We start from the raw sequence: 22838 nt of genomic DNA on the forward strand, positions 1-22838 counted from the left end.
CAAGTGGAACAACTGCTATATCTGCTTCTGTACCTCCTCCCTCACTACCATTCATGGCTGAAAACAGTCCTTCTGCATAAGGCAGTACTTCACCTGTGAGTCTGTTGGGGTCATATACTGTATCTGGTGCTCCTAGTGTGGTCTCCTGTATATCGATGAGACCTTTTGTAGATTGGGAGAATGCTTTGCAGAACACCTACATCCAGGAGAAAAAGCAGAATCTCCCAGTGGCCTCCCATTTTAATTCCACTTCCTATTCCTATTTGGACATGTCAATGCATGGCCTCCTCTACTGCTGCAATGAGGCCACACAGCTTGGAAGAGTAACATCTCATATTCCGTCTGGTAGCCTCCAACCTGTTGGTATGGACATCAATTTCTCTAACTTACAGTAATGCCCACACCCCTTTCACCATTCCCCATCCCTTTTCCATCTCATTTTGTCTCCTTATCTGCCCATCACCTCCCTCTGGTTCTCCTCTCCCTCTTCACTAGCCTTGTATCTCTTTCACCAATCAACTTCACCTTTTCACTTTTCACTTTTCAAAATCAGCTTTTCACTTCACCTCACCTTCCCAGTTTCACCTATCACCTTTTGTTTCTTCTACCCCTTCCCCACCTTCTAATCTGATTCCTCATTTTTGTTTTCTTCAGTTCCGATGAAGGATCTCTGCTGATGTAAACTTAAATTTGCAGGACCACATAACTACATCACACACAGTTCTTTACTGTAACCTTTCACTAGTTTAGTTGTTCAAACTCAGCCGGCGAGAAAGACTCAGAGCCGATCATCAGGGAGACAGAGTATCTCTTCCTGGCGGCTCGAAACGAGCTTTCTGTCTAACACTCAAACACTACAATTTATAGGACTATCAGTACAAAGAGCAATCAGTTCAACAGATATTCCAGCCAAGTTAGTTAGAGCAGAACTTAATTACTTAGATAAGAGAGTCCACTACATCCGAGTTTTAGTTAAAATGTTCTGTCCAGACTTTATCAGTTAGAGACAAAGGAGAGATCTTTGTTCATTGGTATAGAACAGAAAGGCATGGTGTGTGAATCCAGCCCCCATACTGTTCTCAAGGGACAGCTTTGAATCGTTAATCTAAACAAGCTATAGGCAGTACTGTAGTGAAGGACATTATTCAGAAAAGAGCACACATAAGTTTGCACTTAATTTTAACCGGTTATTTACAAGAGTCCAAGAATCCTTTCTTACATCCCCCAGTATCCTTAAAACTTCATCATTGATACGTTGACTGTACTTTTTTTCCATAAATGCTGTCCAGCCTGCTGAGTTCCTCCAGCATTTTCTCTGTGTTGTGTGCATTACAAAACTTATTACCTTGTTTGTGGATGTGCTCTTTGAAAATAAGATACTCAGCATTATGGGGGTAATTGGGGCCATTATTGAGGCTTCCTTATTCTTAACAAAATCATATTTTTGAAATAATGAAATATCTCAAAAATATGTAATTTCTTCTATGTAAATGCAGAAAATTATCTACTCACTTTTAAAAGGCAATGCCTCGAAAAAGCTGGATCTATCATTAAAGACATCCCTTTGCTTAATGAACAATTAACAAGAGGGTTCAGGAACCTGAAGACATATACTCAACATTTCAAGAACAGCTTCTTTTCCTCTGCTATCAGATTTTTGAATGGACATAGAACCCATGTATTCTACTGTGCTATTTGTTACACTCTCTTTTTGCACTACTCATTTAATTTACTTTTTTCTATTTGCTCTTACTGTAATTTACACTTTTTATCATGTATTGCAACATACTGCTATCACAAAATAATAAATTTTATGACATAGGCCAGTAATTTTAAACCTGATTCTAATTCATGATTTAATGAATATGCGAGCCAATACATTTTCCAATGTTACTAAATTTGATGCCTTTTTAAATTTGTCAGTGAAACGTGATTTCCAGCAAGATGATGAAGAGGCTGTACGTGTTAAAGAGCAAAGCATTCTGGAGCTTGGTGGGCTTCTTGCCAAGACAGGGCAGGCAGCAGGTAAACGTAGCACTGATTGTTATGTTACTATTTTATTCTGAATGTCAATGCTCAAACTATTTCTGGCAGCATTATTAAATAATTAAGTCTAGGCCTAGTATTCAGTGTTCTAGGCTCAATGTGGAGGATTGAAGCCTGCACATGAAATTGAAACTGCAGAAAGTTCAAAGTAAATTTATTATCGAAGTAAATATATGCCACCCTATACAACTCTGGGATTCATTTTCTTGTGAGCATATCTTATAAATCCATAGTAGAATAATAACCATATTAGAACCAATGAAAGATCACACTAAATGAGCATTCAACCTGAGTGGAAAAGGTAGTTTTCTTTGCAAATAGAACAAAAAGAAAAAAAAAAATACATATTGAGAGCATGACATGAAAAGTCCTTAAAAATGAGTCCATAAGTTGGGGAATATTTTAGTGACAGTGTAAACTTAAATTTGCCGGACCAATAACCACACCATACAGTTCTTTACTTTATCCTTCATCAGTTTATTTCTTAAAACTCAGGCGATGAGAAACTCTGAACCAAACATCAAAGAGACAGAAATTCATTCTCATTCTCTCTCTCTCTCTCTCTCTCTCTCTCTCTCTCTCTCTCTCTCTCTCCCCCCACCAACAAAGAACACTCAGTTTAACGGATATTCCCACCAAATCAGTTACAGCAAAGCTTAATTACTTAGATAAGAGAGTACACTAATTATCGAGGCTTTAATTAAAGAAATGTTTCTGTCTAGTCTTTATCAATGACTCCCTTTTGTTAAAACTAAAGGAGGGAACTTAATTCAGTGGTGTGAAGCCGTGAGACATGGTCTGTGTATGACCTGCGTGAACTTCGCCCTCGTATCGTTCCCAAAGGGACAGCTGTGAGTTGTTAATCTGAACAAGCTGAGGGCAGATTCCTTAGCCAAGGATGGTCTCTGCACACTTTCACATGTCAGAGTACACACAGGCTGGCACATAATTTTAACTGGTTATTTACAAGAGTTGGAGAATCATCTCTTAGTCCCCCAATTCCCTTAAAACTTCATCATAAGTACAGTTGAGATAAGTTATCTCTACTAGTTCAAGAGCCTAATGGTTGAGGGGTAATAACAAATCCTGAACCTGGGGGTATGTGTCATGAGGCTCCTGTACCTTCTACCTGATTGTAGCAGTGAGCAGATAGCCTGTCCTGAGTAGTGGGGGTCCTTGATATGTAGAATTCTACTTTCCTGCGACATTGCTCCCTTTAGATGTGCTCAATGGTGGGGATGGTTTTACCTGTGAAGGACTAAGCTGTATCCACAACTTTTTGTAGGATTTTCCATTCGAAAGCATTGGTGTTTCTATACCAGGCCGAGATGTAACTAGTCAAAATATTCTCCACCTTAGATCTATAGAGGTTTGTCAAAATTTTAGTTACCATGCTGAATCTTTACAAACCCCTAAGGAAGTAGGGGCACTGTTGTACTTACTTCATAACTGGCCTTACTTGCTTGATCCAGGACAGGTCCTCTGAAATGGTAATACCAAGGAATTTTATGTTGCTGATTCTGTCCATCTCTAATCCTTCGATAAAGACTGACTCATGGACTCTGGTGTGCTTCTCCTGAAGTCAATAATCAGCTCATTATTTATTGGTATTTATTTCATGCTCGTTATTCATTACTGTTTATATTACATTTGCACTGTTCGTTGTCCATTGTTTAGATTTACAGTTCTATAGATTTACTAAGTTTGGCCGCAGAAAAATAATCTAAAGTGTTGTATGTGGTGACACGTATGTATTCTGATAATAAATTTTACTTTGAACTTTGAGCTCTTTGGTCTTGCTGACACTGAGTAAGGGATTGTTGTTATGGCACAACTCAGCCAGATTTTAATTTACCTTCTTATACATTGATTTGTCACAACCTATGATTCAGCCTATGAAAGTGGTGTCACCAGCAATGGTGGCATTGGAAATGGTCTAGCCACTCAATCATAAGTATTAATCAAATAGAGTAGACAGGTTTTGGCTCAGAAGAGGTATCTGCTCTGTGTAAAGCATCTGTTAAGGTTTCCTTTTTCGTTTTCTCCCCCCTCTGTTACTGTGACATTTAAATGCCTGTGGTGTGCTCTTCGTGCCAGATGTTGGAGAACTGGGAGACCCAGAGTGCCCCAGGGAACTACATCTGCGTGAAGTGCATCCAGCTGCAGTGTTAGGGTTCTGGAGCAGCAACTGGATGACCTTGGGCTTAAATGGAGAGCGAAGATATAATTGATAAAAGTAAGTTAGAGCAGAGCAGCCCTGTAGTCATTCCCCTTTGGATACTTTTGTGGGGTATGACCTCCTGGGAAAATGCCGTTGCAACTGGGTTACAGGTGTAAATGTAACTTTGCTGGATCAAATAACGACAGCGCAAAAAGATCGTTATTTATCTTTTCACCCATTTACTTCTTCGAGCTCAGCTGGTGAGTGAACTGGGACCTGACATCAGGGAGAGAACCTTTCTCATCTCCCTGGCGGTTCTATAAGTTCACTGCCCGATGTCAGAATTGTCAGAACTTATAAGGCCACCGATACAAAGAACAATCAGTTTGATAACTATTCCGGTCAAGTCAATGGACTATTGATACAAAAGTACAGTCAATTTGTTAAGACACTCCAGCCACCTTAATTAAAGAAAAGAATGTCCTACCTGGTTTGCTGGAGCCACAACTTAATTACAAAGATAAGAACATCCGTCAAATTTATACTTTAATTAAGAAAGGAATGTTTTGTCTAATTTCCGCTTGGTACTGTTTTTGTCAAAATCAAAAAGTGTGAAAAGCCCAGAGACATCTCATGTGGATCTGGGTGAACTTTAATCATCTTGCTCTAGAGAAAGCAGCTGTGAGACATTATCAAAACACTCTGCAGTCACAGACATAGTCAGTGCTTAATTCATTGTTTACAGAAATCTTGAGAATCCCCCATTCCCTTAAACTTTATCATTCCCTCCTTTTTATCATTAAATGATAACTTTTAAGAACAGATTGTCGCTTCTGCAACATGATACAAACATACCCAACTTGCTCCTCATTCTACTTGCTTAGCCTAGTAGGGACCAAAAAGTGTTAACGTGGGGGCCTCCCAAAACGGGCAAGCCCATTTAGTGTCATTAAAATCAGCATTAACCAATACATTTTTCAGTCCTTTTCAATTGCACCAGTAACATGTTTACAGTCCGTTCGATGTATCCACAGGACCTGGCCTTCCACCTTCACTGCAGTAGGTGTTGTCAGTAGCACTTGGTATGGCCCTTCCCACCTCAGTTCCAGCTTCTTACGATCCCAGTTCTTAATCAGGACAAAATCTCCAGGTTCAATGGTGGGATAGTCACCCTTAGGCTGGGTGTTGTCATCTCGATTGCCTGTCGTACCTGTGAATGCAAGCTTTGGAGAGTTTTAGTTAAATTGCATAAATATTTTCCCATCTCCTTCCCTAAGGTGTGCATGTCCATCCTTTCAGGGAGGGGAGATTCGGCCAGATCCAACCCCCATGAGGTTCACATGGGCTTCCTGTAGATAATCTCGACGGCGGATAACTCTGTTTTAACTGAGGGTGTGATTCTCATGTGGAACAAGGCTAGAGGCAAAACCTTAAGCCCGGTTGGCCCAGTTTCTTGCATAAGTTTAGTTAGCTTATTCTTTAAGATTTTATTTGCTCGTTCCACTATACCAGCTGTGAATGGTGAGCACAGTGAAATTACTGTTTTATTGCCAATTATTTTACAGATTTTCTCATTTATCTGAGCAATAAAATGAGGTCCATTGTCTGAGCTTATTGATTCAGGTAGTCCATAACGGGGAATCACTTCTGTTAATAATATTTTTATAACGGTATTATCCGTAGTGGGTATAGCCTCTCTCTGCTAAATACATCTACTATCACTAAGCAATATTTACAACAATGTACTCTAGGTAGTTCTATGAAATCAAGTTGCAGACAAGAAAAAGATCCACCAGGCAAGAGAGCAGTTCGGGAAACACAAGGCATCCCCTTTCCAGCATTCGTTTTTTTTCATGCTGTGGCTCGCTTTGCAACTGCTTGCTGGAAATCAGGGTGCCACTGCCACCAAGATATTAACCATTCCCTCCTTGCCCAAGTGTGTACAAATTATTTACATAATCTATCAGGATAGATAAGAAAAAACACAGAGGGAACACAGACCTATCCCGCAGGGGTCACCCATAAATTGGTCTGAGGTTCAAGGTGGCAACTATTTGGGACCATAGTCTGCGCTCTCCTTCAGGGGCGACCTCCTAGAATTTACATATTTCCCCCATATCTGGCATACCCGTCCTTAGATTTTTGTCTAATAAGAACTTGTTGGGCTCCTGAGGGGACTAAAAGTGTGGGGTCCAAGGCTGTCTGTTTTGCTGCTGCACCAGCCTGAGCATTACCCTTAAATATCTCATCAGATTCCCCAGTACAGTATGGGCTGCACATCTAATGATAGCCAAAACTTGAGGTAGCTGTAGAGCGGTGAGTAAGTTGTTTATACTTTATTGTCTCCAAACAATTAGTACTAGAACGTACAATCATCACAGCGATATTTGAATCTGCACTTTACACTCCCTGGATTACAAATATTAAATATTAAAAATAGTTAAAATTAGTAAATATTAAAAATTTAAATTATAAATCATAAATAGAAAATAGAAAAATTGGAAGTAAGGTAGTGCAAAAAAAACCAAGAGGCAGGTCCGGATATTTGGAGGGTACAGCCCAGATCCGGGTCAGGATCCGTTCAGCAGTCTTATCACAGTTGGAAAGAAGCTGTTCCCATATCTGGCCATATGAGTCTTCAAACTCCTGAACCTTCTCCCGGAGGGAAGAGGGGCAAAAAGTCTGTTGGCTGGGTGGGTCGTGTCCTTAATTATCCTGACAGCACTGCTCCGACAGCGTGCGGTGTAAAGTGAGTCCATGGACGGAAGATTGGTTTGTGTGATGTGCTGTGCTGTGTTCACGATCTTTTACAGATTCTTCCAGTCTTGGACAGGACAACTTCCATAACAGGTTGTGATGCACCCTAGAAGAATGCTTTCTACGGTGCATCTATAAAAATTAGTGAGGGTTTTAGGGAACAGGCCAAATTTCTTTAGTTTTCTCAAGAAGTAAAGGTGCTGGTGGGCCTTCTTGGCAGTGAACTCTGCTCCTTTGGACCAAGTCAGGTCATTTGTGATATTGACCCCGAGGAACTTAAAGCTTTTGACCTGTTCCACTTGCACACCACCGATATAAATTGAGTCGTGTGGTCCACTACTCCTTCTGAAGTCAACAACCAATTCCTTCGTCTTGCTGACGTTGAGGGATAGGTTATTGTCTTCGCACCATGCCACCAGGTTCTTAATTTCCTCTCTGTACTCAAACTCATCATTACCCAAGATACGGCCTGCAATTGTTGTGTCATCAGCAAATTTATAAATTGAGTTTGATGGAAACTTGGCTACACAATCATGGGTGTACAGTGAGTACAGCAGGGCGCTGAGTACACAACCTCGTGGGGCACCAGTGCTCAGAGTGATTGTAGAGGAGAGCTTGTCCCCTATTTTTACATACATCAAAGTTGCTGGTGAACGCAGCAGGCCAAGCAGCATCTATAGGAAGAGGTGCAGTCGACGTTTCAGGCCGAGACCCTTCGTCAGGACGAAGGGTCTCGGCCTGAAACGTCGACTGCGCCTCTTCCTATAGATGCTGCTTGGCCTGCTGCGTTCACCAGCAGCTTTGATGTATGTTGCTTGAATTTCCAGCATCTGCAGAATTCCTGTTGTTTGCCCCTATTTTTACAGCCTGGGTCTTGTCTGTGAGGAAGTTGAAGATCCAGCTGCAGATCTGAGTGTTACAACACAGGTTCCAGAGCTTAGGAATCAGTTTATTTGGAATGATGGTATTAAAGGCAGAGCTGTAGTCAATGAAAAGGAGCCTTACGTATGCGTCTTTATTCTCCAGGTGTTCTAAGAAGGAATGTAGATTACATTGTTTACAAAGGTAGCATTACTAATGGAGGGTGCAGAGGAAGTCAGGAATCCTCAGAGCTCTGTAGTCAGGGCATAACGGGAGTCTATGTAAAAGTCCTCACTTTAATCTGTTTGAGATTTCTTTTCCAGAGGCTTTTTCATTTTAAGATTCAGAACGTTAATCAAAGAGGATTCCAGCTTAGGCTTGTATTTTTGGCTCCTCCACTGAAGCCCTCATTCAGGCCCTTTTTATTTTGTTCCAAATAGTTGTGGACTCCCTCTTCAAAGTCATCTTCATTTATGACTTTGCGTTTTTTTTTAAGGTCTTCTACAAGGAATTGGTTCTGTGGTGGATTCTTCAAAATCAGAACTGAGTAGTCTGTTGCTGGGATACAGGCATGAGTCAGAGCAAGTAGCTCAGCTTTCTGGGTGGAGACAGCTGCTGCAAAGGAGGCTTGCTCAATTACTTCACTGTTGTCACTTATCGCGTAGCCAGAACATCGTTTACCTGCTGGATCCACAAAAGAGCTTCCATCCTCATAAAATGTTGCCTCGGGCTTGAGGGGGTATTGCGGAAGGGATGGGAGAGTCTGTTCTTCTTTCAAGGTGATGTCGGGGGGGTGGGTGCATTTGGTGCGACCGACTTCATGGCCTGAAATTGCCCAGAGATGGGGTACAACCTCTTGGGTTCAGTCAGTATTAAAAGAGTGTCTTACCAGCTGTCTTGTCTTCACCTTTGACTCCTTCCGGTATCGGAGTTGGCCCACGGCCAAGTCCCACCAGTCTCCCTCAGTGCTGAAGGCTTGTTTCGTCAGGGTGTAAGCAAGGAACCCAGGCTCTTTGGCTTGAACCCAGGGCAAAGCCCAACGGTGGTGTGGGGAACCACCGCTCCTGTCTGACACCAAAGGAAATCCGGAACTTCAGGCAATAATGCACTGCCCCCTCTTCCTTTAACCTCTCCAGACACCGTGATTGGGAACTTCTGTCCCTCGAGAGGTGCATAATACTGGTTTTCCTCAGTGGAGCCTCCAGTAGGATCATAGCACAGAGTCACATGAGGGTCTGCCTCTGGCAGAGGGGATTCAAAGTAAGTGGAGTCCAAATTAACTGCCCACCACTGGGGGGGTCAGTTGTTCGCTAGTCCCAGGGTGATGCCCTTTTCAGTGCATAGAATCTCAATTTACAATGGACAGAGCAAGTCTCATTCTGCTAGATTACACCTCAGACTGGTGGTGACTGTAAATTAAACCTCACACTGGGTCCCCTGGAATTTCACCTGCAGTAGCTGGGTACGTGAATACATACGTTCTGTGTCTTCGAACCCAGCGTGATTGTAGCGTCTGATAGCCGGTATCTCTTTTCATATACCATCATAAATGCAACTAGAGTTGCAGCATCTTGCAATATTATACTGGGCTCTTCCTGAGGGGTGGTACTCATGGTAGGAAGCATCCTTCTTCCTGCTGAACATATTTGCCTTTAATGTTATTTCCCTTTGGGATTGATTGGGATTCGAAAGCTGGGTCCCAGTAATATGTCAAAGTTCGTTGCATTTGATTTTGCTCATTGTCAGGCTGATCCATATTATTAGTTTTAATCCTGTTGGCTAATTTAGTTGGTAAACACTTGAGCAGTAGGGTAGTAAACTGGGGGAATGGATTCCCATTATTAAAGGCTTGGTCTCCTGCAAAAGTGCCGTAGCAGGCCATAAATCCTCCCAATAGTCTGGTCCCGATTTTCCAGCCTTAGGTTTGCATTTGAGTACTTTAGTGATATTTACAGGTTGTTGGAGAGCCTTCTCCAAGACTTGAGTAATCCGGTCATTCTGTTCGTTCTCATTATGGATTCCCGCCGGTAACTCCTGATAGGTTTGGTATCTTAATTCTGCCTTCCATTCCCGCCCCTCATCAGATGAGAGAATCATGCAGCAAAGACAAAATAAATCTTGTGGGGTCGCATTATACATTTGTATAGTACTGTGGACATACCAAGCAAACTGTGCTGCTTTTTCTTTTCTATCAGGGGCCTGATTCATGATCGTTACCATCTCTTGAGGCTGTCAGGCTGCATACAAGAGTTACTGAGGGCTGTCTGTCCCTCCTCTGATGCTTGTGGTCTGGGCAGCAGCTGGATAGGCAGTTGTCTCTGTGGAGCCCTTAACTCTGGGGTTTTATTGGATTCTTCCCTCCCCGTCTTGGAATAATCGCTGGTATTCCCTTTCTGGATCTCAGGGTATGGGGAGCCTTCCCTTCCCTGCCGCCGCTGTTTTACCTGAGCGGCCACTGTATCTGAGTACTGGGAGGATTGGGGTTCGGAAGCACTGTGTGCACTTGACCTTAGGTAAGGTGGGGGATGAGGTGGGTGCCCAATCCTCATCGCGGTCACTGTCCTTAAACAGGGTCGGTATGCCAGACATGCGTTCGGGATCCCGTATTGGCCTTAGATCTTCACGTGTGGCACTGCCGATTTTAAACCTTCCTGTCTGTCCATATCTGCTTTTGCCTGTTTTCTTTGTGTTACGAGAATACACATAAAATTAAGATGTTTGCTGGCCTGGGCTAGCATCGGTGGCATCAGCAGTTGGTCTGCCACCTGCCCTCAGGGGAAGGAGAGATAAGGAACAATGGAGCAGCGTCTGGAGATGTGTAATGAAGGGATGTGGGAGGAAGAGCTGTCTGGAGCGGCTCCCCCCTTTGAACCCTGAACTGTTTGAAGTGATGGACAGGCGATACCCCAGCAGGGGGATAAAAAGGGACAGGTTCGCTAAGACAGACACACACGCCACCCGAGGTAACGAGACCCTGGAAGCGGTGCGCTTCTCACGAGTGGGTGAGAAGTCCCAGACAACGACAAGGGTGGAAAGGTACGATCAGCGGGAACCCGGTGTGTGTCCGCCCTTGCCTGGGTGCCGGGTTCACTGCAGAGGATCGACCGCATCTGGAGGAGGGGTCACAGTCGGTGACCTCAGGTGACATCACCAAGGACCTGCCCAAAAGCTGGTTGTGAGCCATCCCGCTGGTCTGTGAGTGAAGCTGTGCTGAATGATGAGTTGTTCTCTCCGTCTCTCTTCCCCCACCTTGTCCATCGCCATGGCAACGATTACTGCGACCTGAACTTTGAGTCATTTTGAAATTGGTCATTTACCCCTAGACAACGATAGAGCTTGATTGATGCTGTTATCTTAATTCTGTGCACATGTGTGGTTATCATTGTTGAATTGTTGCATTTATTATCCTTTCGATTACTGTGTTACTTGTTTCTTTAATAAAACTTTCTTAGTTCTAGTACTCCAGACTCCAACTGAGTGATCCATTTCTGCTGGTTTGGCAACCCAGTTACGGGGTACGTAACATTTGTTTCTCGTTCTCTCTTTCTTCTCCCTTCTACCCATTAGCACTCCAATCCGTCTGCAGTGTCTCCCAACTCTTGGGAGTCCCTTCTGTCGCCATAGCTCTATCCCTTTATCACATGCATTATTCCTCTAGCTGGCCAGTAAGGTACCATTCCATTTAGTATAGGCTCTACCTTTCCGTTCTTTAATCAATAATTTCCACTTTTTACCGCAATTCTTTTCCCAAATTAAATTTACTGCTTGTTTCCTCTGGTGGCCACATTGTTTCCCTAGTTTCTTTGTTAGTGCTGCACTTAACATCTGGAGGTCCTTTTCTTATCCGGTATTCGTTCACATGTAGCCGTATCAAGGGCCTGTCCCATTAGTGCCCTTATCACTTGTTCTTAATTATCAAGTCAAGTCAAGTATATAGCACATTTAAAAACAACCACGTTGACCAAAGTGCTGTACAAAGTAGAGCAGGTAGCCAAAATCACAAATACACAAAACACACACAAACCAACAAGACAAACAGTTTATAGACACAAAACACACAATACAAGGCCTAGGCACGAGCCACTGGGTGAGAAATTTAGCCAGCCTGCCTCCCCCTTAATCAATTTCAACCAAGAGGCAGCTGATATGGTCAAATCCATCAGGTAGCAGTGGCCGCCTCTCCTGACCGGGGTCCCCAGTCCCGATTCTTTCCTTAGGAACAATACAGAACACCCAATGTCACCGGCAGCCTTTAATTCTCACAAAAACTGCCAGCCTATTTTCCGTTAATACTCACAAAAAAAACAACTCTCACATACTCTGGACGCCCTTCCTCCTTTATCCTGAACTTGTCTCATTAAATTTCAACTGGCCATATTTCCGCTGCTAAGGTGAGAATTTAACCGGGCTGCCAGTCTTGTATTAATTACAAATTTCAACCGGCCATGTACTGTCACCCGTAGCAATGGAAAAGAGACAACTGCGTACCTTAAATCCTGTGTCTAAACGGCTCGTCCGATCGCGTCAAGGTATCAGTCCCAATGGGCGAAGGGCAAAAATGCTTGGTTGGACACGGAGTAGCCAGAGGTAAACTACCTCGGGATGCCTGCCACTCAATTGTGTTCGATTCCAGTTCCCTGTCACTTACTCAGCCCAGAGAGACGTTCCCTATGTTGGGATCCGAGTCACGTCATCAAATGTAAGCTTAACTTTGTTGGATCAAATAACGACAGCACAAAAAGATCGTTATTTATCTTTTCACCCGTTTATCTGTTTTGGGCCCCTCATCTTAGACAAGATGTGCTTGCATTGGAGAGGGTCCAGAGGAGGTTCACAAGGATGATTCCAGAAATGAAAGGGTTATCATATGAGGAATGTTTAATAGCTCTGGGTCTGTACTTGCTGGGATTAAGAAAGATGAGGGGGGTTCTCATTGAACACGTTGTAAATGTTGAAAGGCCTAGACAGAATAGATGTTTCCCATGGTGGAAGAGTGTAGGACAAGAGTGCACAACCTCAGGATAGAGGGACGCCCTTCCATAACAGATGCTGGGAAATTTCTTTAACCAAAGGGTGGTGAATTTGTGGAATTTGTTGTCACATGCATCTGTGGAGGCCAGGTTAAAATGTTTTATTTAAGGTAGAGATTGATAGGTTCTTGATTTTACATGGCATCAAAGGTTATGGAGAGAAGGACGGAAACAGCATTTGAGGGGATAGAAAAAATATCAGCCATGATTGAATAGCGGAGCAGACTCGATGGGCCAAATAGCCTAATTCTGCTCCTATGTGTTATGGTGAGTACACTGCCTTGAGGTGTACCTGAGCTAATGGAGATTGTGGTGAAGATGTTGAAAATCTGAATTGACAGGTTGTGCAAGTGACAAAATTGAAGATCCAGTTGCACAAGGAGCGAGGGAATTCAGGGTCTATTTTGGATGGAGCTGTGCAAGGTCACTGGGAAGATCAAAGCCTAGTGTCTGTAGGTCCGAGTCTTTGCCTGATGAGGATGGCCTGTCCTGGGGTTAAAGAACTGTTTATCTGTATGGGTAGAAAGGAAGAACTTTTTTTTAACTGACACAGTGTAATTTTTGTTCTGTCTAGCTCTGTGGGCATGCTGTGTTGGCGCTGGAATGTGTGGTGTTATTTAGGGGCTGTCTTGTGAGTTGGTTGTTAATGTAAATTATACATTGCATTGTTCGGATGAACTTGCGACAAGTAAATTTGAGCCTTGAATCTGGCAGCATGCTTTGTGTGGAGCAAGCTGTGTCCTATTTACTTGATTAGGTTTCCGAAAAGATGATGAAGATGATTGATGAAACTCAAGCTGTGGATCTTATTTACGTGAATTTTTCTAAGGCATTTCATACAATTCCTCATAATATGCTCATTCAGAAGATTATGGTGCAGGGGATCAATTATGAAATATATATGGTAGCATATGGTGGTAAGCACTATTCTATTGTATTCTATTGTTGGAGTTTGGAGTGCAGTTCTGAAGTTATCAGTACTGTGTACATCCTCCCTGTGAATGCATTGGCTTTTTATGACCTTCACAGGGTTTTCTCCTGTAAACTTAAATTTGCCAGACTAGTAACCACAGCACACAATTTTTACTTTATCCTTCACCAGTTTACTTGTTCGAACTGAGCCGGCGAGGAGCTTGGAGCCAAACATCAGGGAGACAGAATACCTCCCTCTCTCTCTCTCTCTCTCTCTGGTGGCTCATGACGAGGTTCTATCTAACATGCAGAACGTTACAGTTTATAGGATCAGAGAAACAAAGAGCACTTAGGGAAACTGGTATTCTTACCACGTCTGTTGGAGCAAAACTTAATTACTTAGATAAGAGTCCACTAAATCAGGGCTTTAATTAATAAAGGAATGTTCTGTCCAGCCTTTATCAGTTACCCCCTTTCGTTAGGAGTAAAAGAGGGAACTTAGTTCAGTGCTGTGAAACCATGAGACATGGGTGTGTGTGAACTCAGCCCTCCTTTTGCTAAAGGGACAGCTTCAAGTTTTTAATCTAAACAAGCTGAAGGCAGGTTTCTTAGTGCAGGACAATCTCTGCAAACTATCCAGAACAGAGCACACACAAACTGGCACTTAATTTTAACCCGTTATTTACAAGAATCTGAACATCATTTCTTACGTCCTCCAATTCCCTTAAAACTTCAGTATTCTCTCCTTTTTATCATTCCATGTTAACTTTTCTTCTACAACATGATATAAAACATGGCCAAAGGCACCGTAGGATACTGACAATAATCAAAGTTAATACAATTAGAATTCCTAAATGCAAAAATGCAAAAGCAATGGAGAGTTTTAGTTAACTTGCATAAATATTTTCCCATGTCGTCCCCTAAGGAAAGCATATCCATCCTCTCAGGAAGGGGAGGTCGGGCCAGTTCCAACCCCCATGGGGTTCACATGGGCTTCCCGTAGATAATCTCGACAGGGGATTACTCCGTTTTACCTGAGGGTGTGATCCTCATGTGGAACAAGGCCAAGGGTAGAACTTTAACCAGGTCGGTGCAGTCTTCTGGGTAAGTTTGATCAATATACCTTTCAAGATACCATTGGCTTGTTCTACTATACCAGCGCCGTTGGGTGGTGGGTGCAGTGGAACTGTTGCTTTATAGCGAATTCCTTGCAGATTTCCTCATTTATTTTGGCTACAAAGTATGGTCCATTGTCTGAGCTTATCATTTCTGGGAGTCCATAATGGGGAATTATTTCCCTCAGCAACATTTTTCCCACTGTTGTTGCAGTATTGTCAGTCGTGGGGATAGCTTCAATCCATCTACTAAATACATCTACTATTACTAAACAATGCTTATAACAATGTACTCTAGGTAATTCTATAAAATCAAGTTGCAGACAAGCAAAAGGCCCACCGGGCATCCCTTTCTCCAGAAACACAGAACATCCCTTTTCCAGCATTTGTCTTCTTACAAATTAAGCATGCTTTAACTCGCTTTTCAGCTGCTTTCTGGAAATCAGGGTGTCACCAAGTTTATAATAAAGTATTAACCATTCCCTCCTTGCCCAAGTGTGTACAGTTATGCACGTAATCAATTAAGATAGGTAAAAACACAGAAGTGATGCAAACCTGTCCTGTTCTTCATCGGGCCATGTCCCTGCAAAATATGTATCTCACCTATGTCTGGCATACCTGTCCTTAAGTTTTGTCTATCAGGAGCTTGCTGGGATCCCGAGGGGACTAAAAGTGTGAGATTCAAGGTTGTCTGTTTAGCTGCTGCATCAGCCCAAGCATTGCCTTTTGAAACCTCATGGGATTCTCCAGTGTGAGCAGCACATTTAATAATTACCACACTGGTCGGGAGCTGTAAGGCTTGCAGTAAGTTATATACAAAAACAGCATTGCCAATGGGTTAGCCTTCTGAGGTCAAAACTCCCCTGTGTTTCCACAAGGCACCGTAATCATGAGCCACCCCAAAGGCATAGCGGGAATCTGTATAAATGGTGGCAGACTTCCCTTTGGCTAGTATACAAGCTCTGATCAGGGCAAAGAGCTCTGCCTTCTGTGCGGATATCAGGGTTTCAAAGGACCCTTGTTGGACGACTTCGGAGTTAGTGACGACTGAGTATCCCGAGCAGCGCTGTCCTGTAGGCGCAATAAAAGAGCTACCATCAACATACAAAATCATCTGGGCATCGGGGAGCGGTCGATCTGCCAGATCCTTGCTGGCGGTCGAAAAAAGGTGGTTTCTCAGCATACAATTGTGCTCTGGTGAGAGAAGATGCTCCAGTGGCTCTGTTAAAAATGTGGCAGGGTTCAAGGTTGTGCAATGAGACAAAGTAAGTATCGAGTTGTTAAGTAAAGCCGTTTCATACCTATTCTGGTGTGCCTGAGTCAAATGCTGAGTTTGTTGGGAGATTAATAGTTCAACTACAGAGAGGAAAGTCAGGACCGTAACTTGCTGGTGTAAGGTAATGTTTGAGGCTGCCAATATCAGCATATAAATCGCCGGCAATACTTGCGAGCAGGATGGCACTCCTGCAGCAACTGGATCTAATTTTGTGGAGTAGTACATCACTGGCCTTTTGTGGTTGCCATACATCTGAGTGAGGATGGCAGTGGCACAGCCCTCTCTAATGGTGACATACAGCTGGAAAGGGCGATTGTATGGTGGTCGGCTGAGAGCTGAAGGCTGTCCTTTAGTTCTGTAAGTGCCGTTAATTGTTCAGTCGTTAGAGTAAAACTAGGTTGGAAGATGCCAGAGGGGTTAACAAGCAGGTATAAATGGCAACATTAGGTATCCATTGTCTGCAAAAATTCAGAAGGCCAAGAAAGGCACGTGTTTGTTTGGGGGTAGTTGATGGAGGAGTGTCGACGATGGGTCATATCCGATCTTCTGTCAGTTTTCGTTCCTTGGCTGAGAGTACAATACCTAGAAACTTAACTTCCTCCTGAGAACGGTTCACCTTGAGAGGTGGGACCACGAATCCCAAAGAATGTAAGAGGTTCAGTAATACTGTGGTGTCAGTTTCGCAATCCTGCACATTGTTACTGGCTAGGAGTAGGTCATCTACATACTGGACTACGGTAGGGCCCTTTGGCAGCTCTAGGGTATGTAATTGTTTCTGAAAAATCTGTGAAAACAGGGTAGGGGAGTGGATGAAACCCTGGGGTAATTGTGTCCAGGTGTATTATTGGCCTTGATAGGTAAAGATGATAAATACTGTGAATCTGGATATAGAGGGACAGCAAAAAATGTATGTTGTAAATCTATTATAGTAAAATCACATGCAGCTGCAGGTATGCAGCTTAGAATAGTAGCTGGGTTCGAAACTAATGCATGGAGCGGAGCGACGATTTCATTTATCTTCCTAAATCTTGAACCAGCCGCCAGTCTCTTTGTCCAGGTTTGGGGACAAGGAAAATAGGGGTATTGCAAGGAGAGCTACAGGGAACCAAAATTCCTTGAACCAGGAGCCAATTAGCGCTTCTGCCTCTGGTTCAGGGGGTACTGAAGTATAGAGGGCAAAGCCCGGTTTTCCTTTAACTTAATCTGAATTGGGGCACAGGTAGTACATCCAACCTCATGGTTAGATGTAGCCCATAGCTGAGGAGCAACGTCCTTTGTCTGCTTTTGGTTTGGTTGCTTCCAATATTTTAATTGTCATCTGGAAAAGTCTTGCCAGATCCCCTTAGTATCGGCAGCCAGCTGAATCGGTGTATAAGCAAGAAATCCCAGACTCTTAGCCTTATACCCAGGATTAACGTTCAGGGTGATGTGCAGAACCTTTAAGCCCGTCTGCCGCCAGAGGTTGTCTGGAATAATGGCTAAGTAAGCTGTACCTTCTTTACCCTCTACTTCTGCTGTCAACAAGACCGGGTAGTTCAATCCTTGAAAAGGTGCATAATATCAGCTGTCTTCAATAGAGCATCCGGTAGGATTGTAGCATCTGGTCACATGGGAGTCTAGTGTCGGGGCAAATATCATTCGGTCAATGCTCAAACCCCACCACTGAGAGGCTGCAAACTAGCGGTATTGTCGGTGGCAGAGCAGTCCCAAGGTAATGCCTTCATTGCTGCAGATTATTTCAACTCCCAGAGGACAGAGCAGATCTCTTCCAGCCAGGTTGCATCCTAGGTTAGTGGTCACAGTAAAGGAAACGTTGCAGCAATGTCCACAGTATTCCACTGGTAACGGCTGACAGGATAATGGTAGTACCTGATAGCTGGAATCCCTTCTCCTGATTGAGGGTGGAGGTCGTTGCCCCCCCATCAATCATAAATGAAATCAGGATTCCGGCCACTTATAGGGTTACGTGAGGCTCTTGACCCGGAGACATGCTTACCACTGGGAGGTTTCTTCCTGTGGGTCAGATGCTGAAGAGATTGTTTGTTGAGAATAGAGCGCGTGAGGACCCCTGAGGTAGTGGTGCAGATCCAGATTTCTGTGGGCAGTTGGCCCTCCAATCCCATAGCAGCCGCAATTATAGCAAGGGCCTCTCGGGGATCCTTCAAGTTCCTGGTGATAACCTCCTAGACCTCATGGTGATCCTCTTGGGCATCTGTGAACCATATTGCGCTGGACAATTGCCACCAGTCGGGATGCTGATCCTATGGTTCCCCATCATCCGAATTGGGCCAATCTGGGTACCGCCGGTCATGATCTTCTGCCCTCCTGGAATGTGGACTTCTGTTTCCTTTCGCTTGTCCCCTCCAGGAGGGACGTTGTACATACTCAGATTTTACCTGAGGATGGGGGCAGTACTGAGGCTCATCATGTTTATCCCAGTTATCACCATGTTTATGCCCGTCTCATCTGAGGTTTAGTATTATCGGACCAATCTATATTATTCGTTCTGACCATGTCTGCGATGTCAGAAAGTATACACTGCAAAATCATCAGGGCCATTGTTAGAGGTGGAATAACCTGCAAATGTCCCGTAGCAGGCCACAAATCTCTCCCAATAGTTAGATCCCAACTCCCCTGGGTTGGGCTTACGTTCCAAAACCTTTGTAATATTTACCAACTCTTGCAAGATTTGCTCAAGGGACTGAATAATTCTTTCTACCTGTTGGTTGTCACCATGGACAGCTCTATTAAGATTTTCATAGGTCTGATGTCCCCCTGTACCCTCCTGCCATTTCTGTTCTTCCTCTGGTGATAGTATCATGCAGCATAATCCAAATTGATCCTGTGGAGTGGAATTATATATCTGAATGGTACTTCGGATATATTGAGCGAACATTGCAGGCTTCTCCCTTCTATCTGGTGCCTGATTCATTATCATTATCATCTCCTGGGGTTTCCAGGGAACATAACACTCCAATGGTCAGGTTCTGGTTTGATCCCTGACCGGCCTGGGGCTTTGGCATCTGGTGAATGGGGTATTGATGTGATGGTGACATGGTCATCCCTTCAGACAGGTTTTGGAGTCCCTCTCCCTCATCCCCTTTATTCCCAGGCCATGACAGCTTTCGTCCCTCCCTAATAGGGGGATATAATTTCACTTGTTCGCCCATTCCCTCTTGGGCTGGGCCTTGATAGGGAAGTGGTGGGTGCCGTTGGTACCAGGGCCATTGGCAGGGGTGGTTGTCGAGGATAGCAACCTCATTCCTCATGTCTGTCAGTGTCACCAGAATCATCAAATAGAGTCGATATGTCAGACATAGGTTTGGGATCCCAAGTCTCCTTTCCCTTAAGAGCTTGACATCGACGATCTAATCCTTTCTGCCTGTCCATATCAGTGTTTGCCTGCTCACTCTGCCTTTCCTGCTCTCTCTTCTGTCACCCACTCACACTCTGCTTTCAGTGTCTCCCAAGTCTTGGGAGTCCCTTCTGCCGTACATACCTCTACCACTTCATCACATGCATTATTCCTCCAGCTGGCCAGTAAGGTATTATTCCATTTTACATCCGATTTATGTTTTCATTCCTTAATCAATAATTTCCACTTTTTACAGCAATTCTTTTTCCAAATTAAATTTACTGCTTGTTCACAAGAGGTTATATCCCAAGTTCCCCTTAGTGGCCACACAGCATTTCCCAGTTGCTAGGTCAGTGCTGCACTTAACATCCGGAGATCCTTCTCCTCATCTGCTATTTGTTCACACATAGACTGCAAGGGAGTTCCCTTGCCCTTGTATCCAAAGTTTACCCCATCCTATGCTGATTATTCACTTGTACAGCTTAATCGACCAGGACAAAGATCTGTTGCCCAATTATACAAATAGACCGGGCCCTTCCCTTGCCCATTGTCCAATTCATTAAATCGACTCAATTATACGGTTTAATCAACCAGGCCAGAGACCTTTTGCCCAATTATACAAATAGACCAGGCCCTCCCCTTGCCCGTTGTCCGATTAGTTAAGTGGACTCAATTATACAGTTTAATCGACCAGGCCGGTCACCTGTTGCCCAATTCTTCAGCACCCACAGACTTTAATACTCACAGAGACAACTGCTTACCTTATTCTCCTGGTCCAGGTGGTTCACTAGATCCTGTCAAGGTACAGGTTTCGATGGGCGAGGGGCAGACGCCTGACCAGACACAAGGAGTGGCCAGAGGTAAAACACCTCGGGGCACCCTACCACTGAGTTGTGTCCGATTCAAACGCTCGGTCGCTTACTCAGCCCAGGGCTATGTTCCCTATGTTGGGATCCAAGTCACGGCACCAAATGTAAACTTAAATTTGCCGGACTAGTAACCACAGCACACAATTTTTACTTTATCCTTCACCAGTTTACTTGTTTGAACTCAGCCGGCGAGGACCTTGGAGCCAAACATCAGGGAGACAGAATACCTCCCTCTCTCTCTCTCTCTCTCTCTCTCTCTCTGGTGGCTCATGACGAGGTTCTATCTAACATGCAGAACGTTACAGTTTATAGGATCAGAGAAACAAAGAGCACTTAGGGAAACTGGTATTCTTACCAGGTCTGTTGGAGCAAAACTTAGTTACTTAGATAAGAGTCCACTAAATCAGGGCTTTAATTAATAAAGGAATGTTCTGTCCAGCCTTTATCAGTTACCCCCTTTCGTTGGGAATAAAGGAGGGAACTTAGTTCAGTGCTGTGAAACCATGAGACATGGGTGTGTGTGAACTCAGCCCTCCTATTGCTAAAGGGACATCTGCGAGTGGTTAATCTAAACAAGCTGAAGGCAGGTTTCTTAGCGAAAGACAACCTCTGCAAACTATCCAGAACAGAGCACACACAAACTGGCACTTAATTTTAACCCGTTATTTAAAAGAATCTGAGAATCATTTCTTACATTCCCCAATTCCTTTAAAACTTTATCACTCCAGGTGTCCTTGGGGAAGTCGAATCCGTTTAAAGTCTCTCAGAGACCGTATAAGTACAAACTCTTTATTCAAAGCACCCGGGGATTACTCAGTTAGTCGCTCAAACAGGAACAGTCTGTCTGTGACTGTTCCTGCCCGATCCACCAACTAACTCACAATTCCCCTTACAGAAGAGATATAGTTGCTCACATACCAAGCTGGAGGCAGACTTCCCTATTGTTTGACAGTACCACGAGACAAATTGCAGAATAGGCATAATGGCCTCATATACGAAACAGACTGGGGCTGTCCTCTCTCTACACATGACTGCACAAGGAGATAAGCATCCTGAAACCCTAGCTGGCTACTTTCAAAAAGAAATATTGCTCAGCACTGACTAACAAAATTTGCACATCTGCTGATTGTCAGCAGTGTCTTTCAGAAAAACAGGCTGCTATTGTTTAGGTGAATGTCGACTCAGACCCTGACTGGCCTGCGTCGGGCATTTTCATGCCTTACAAGGCACAGATTGGAAGTCTGTGTTGGGCGCCATTTCTCGCACAGACACTAGAGCAATCTGTGGTTAAGTGCCTTGCTCGAGGACACAATCACACTGCCACAGCTGAGGCTCGAACTAGCGACAAAAGACAATAGGTGCAGGAGTAGGCCATTCAGCCCTTCGAGCCAGCACCACCATTCACTGTGATCATGGCTAATCATCCACAATCAGTATCCTTTTCCTGCATTCTCCCCATACCCTTCACACTGCTATCTTTAAGAGCTCTATCTAACTTTTTCTGAAAGAATCCAGAGACCTTGAGATCACTAGATGAACACCTCAACCACTTGGGCACGTGCCCAACACTATTGTTTAACAAAGTTTTAACCCTTGTAACTATTAATTACTCCTTTTGATCATTATATGAACAACAAAGCAGTCTTTTTTAATAGAGAGAGCAACCGAGTACAGCATTGAGTTGGTGGTGTCACGGGACCGGCAACAATGACTATAGAATTGAATTGAGTCAGGTTTTATGAAAACAGTCAAACATTTATTCAACTCTGCTCAATATATAAAAAAATAAACAAAAATCATAACCAGAAGTTAACTGCTATGCAGCCACTCAACAAACCACCACTCAGTACTAGTTCTTAAAGCGATAAATGCGAAAACAGTTCTTAAGTGGTAAATTCAAACACAGTTCTTAGAATGGTAAATTTAAAAGTCCAAGAGGTTTATACAGTCAATTAGGAGAGACTTTCCTGAAGTAAAGAATTCCTCGAAGCACGACATCACACCAGTCCCAGCCGGATCCTGCCTTGTCCGCAGGATTCACGACGATGGTAAAACGGTTTAAAGGCACTGACCTTTTTCTTCTAGACACTAGATCCTGCACAGCCTTTTCTGCCACTTCTAGCAGAGGCTATCTCATGCAGATCACTCTTTCTTGAACGAATTCAATAATGGTCGATCCTTTCAACCGTCAAATGACTCCTTCAGATTTCTGTCTTCACTCTCCAAGACTACTGACAAAATACATCAACAAACCTGGCAGCGATTGATTAAACTGCCCGGCCCAACACTGTTGTACCTTACAATGGAATGTAAAGCTCCGTTTTAAATCAAAACTGCGTCATAAAGCAAATACGCAGTGAATCTGGCTAACGTTCTAACTGGAAAACTAACTGCATCACAGGAGTCTACGTTTACATACCTGGTGAGAACAGATCATCACATAACCTCACATCGAC

At 43.7% G+C, this 22838-nt stretch overlaps 1 protein-coding gene across 1 annotated transcript in view; it reads left to right on the forward strand.

The window, feature by feature from the left end:
• The window catches only part of LOC134341060 (26S proteasome non-ATPase regulatory subunit 11), a 184021-nt gene that overhangs the window by 19847 nt on the left and 141336 nt on the right, over positions 1–22838 (forward strand). The window contains exon 2 of the mRNA XM_063038808.1: positions 1924–2025. Coding sequence (XP_062894878.1) covers positions 1924–2025 — 102 coding nt within the window. The remainder of the gene's footprint in view (positions 1–1923; positions 2026–22838) is intronic.

This window comes from Mobula hypostoma, chromosome Y, assembly GCF_963921235.1.
Source record: "Mobula hypostoma chromosome Y, sMobHyp1.1, whole genome shotgun sequence".
Taxonomy (NCBI): Eukaryota; Metazoa; Chordata; class Chondrichthyes; order Myliobatiformes; family Myliobatidae; genus Mobula; species Mobula hypostoma.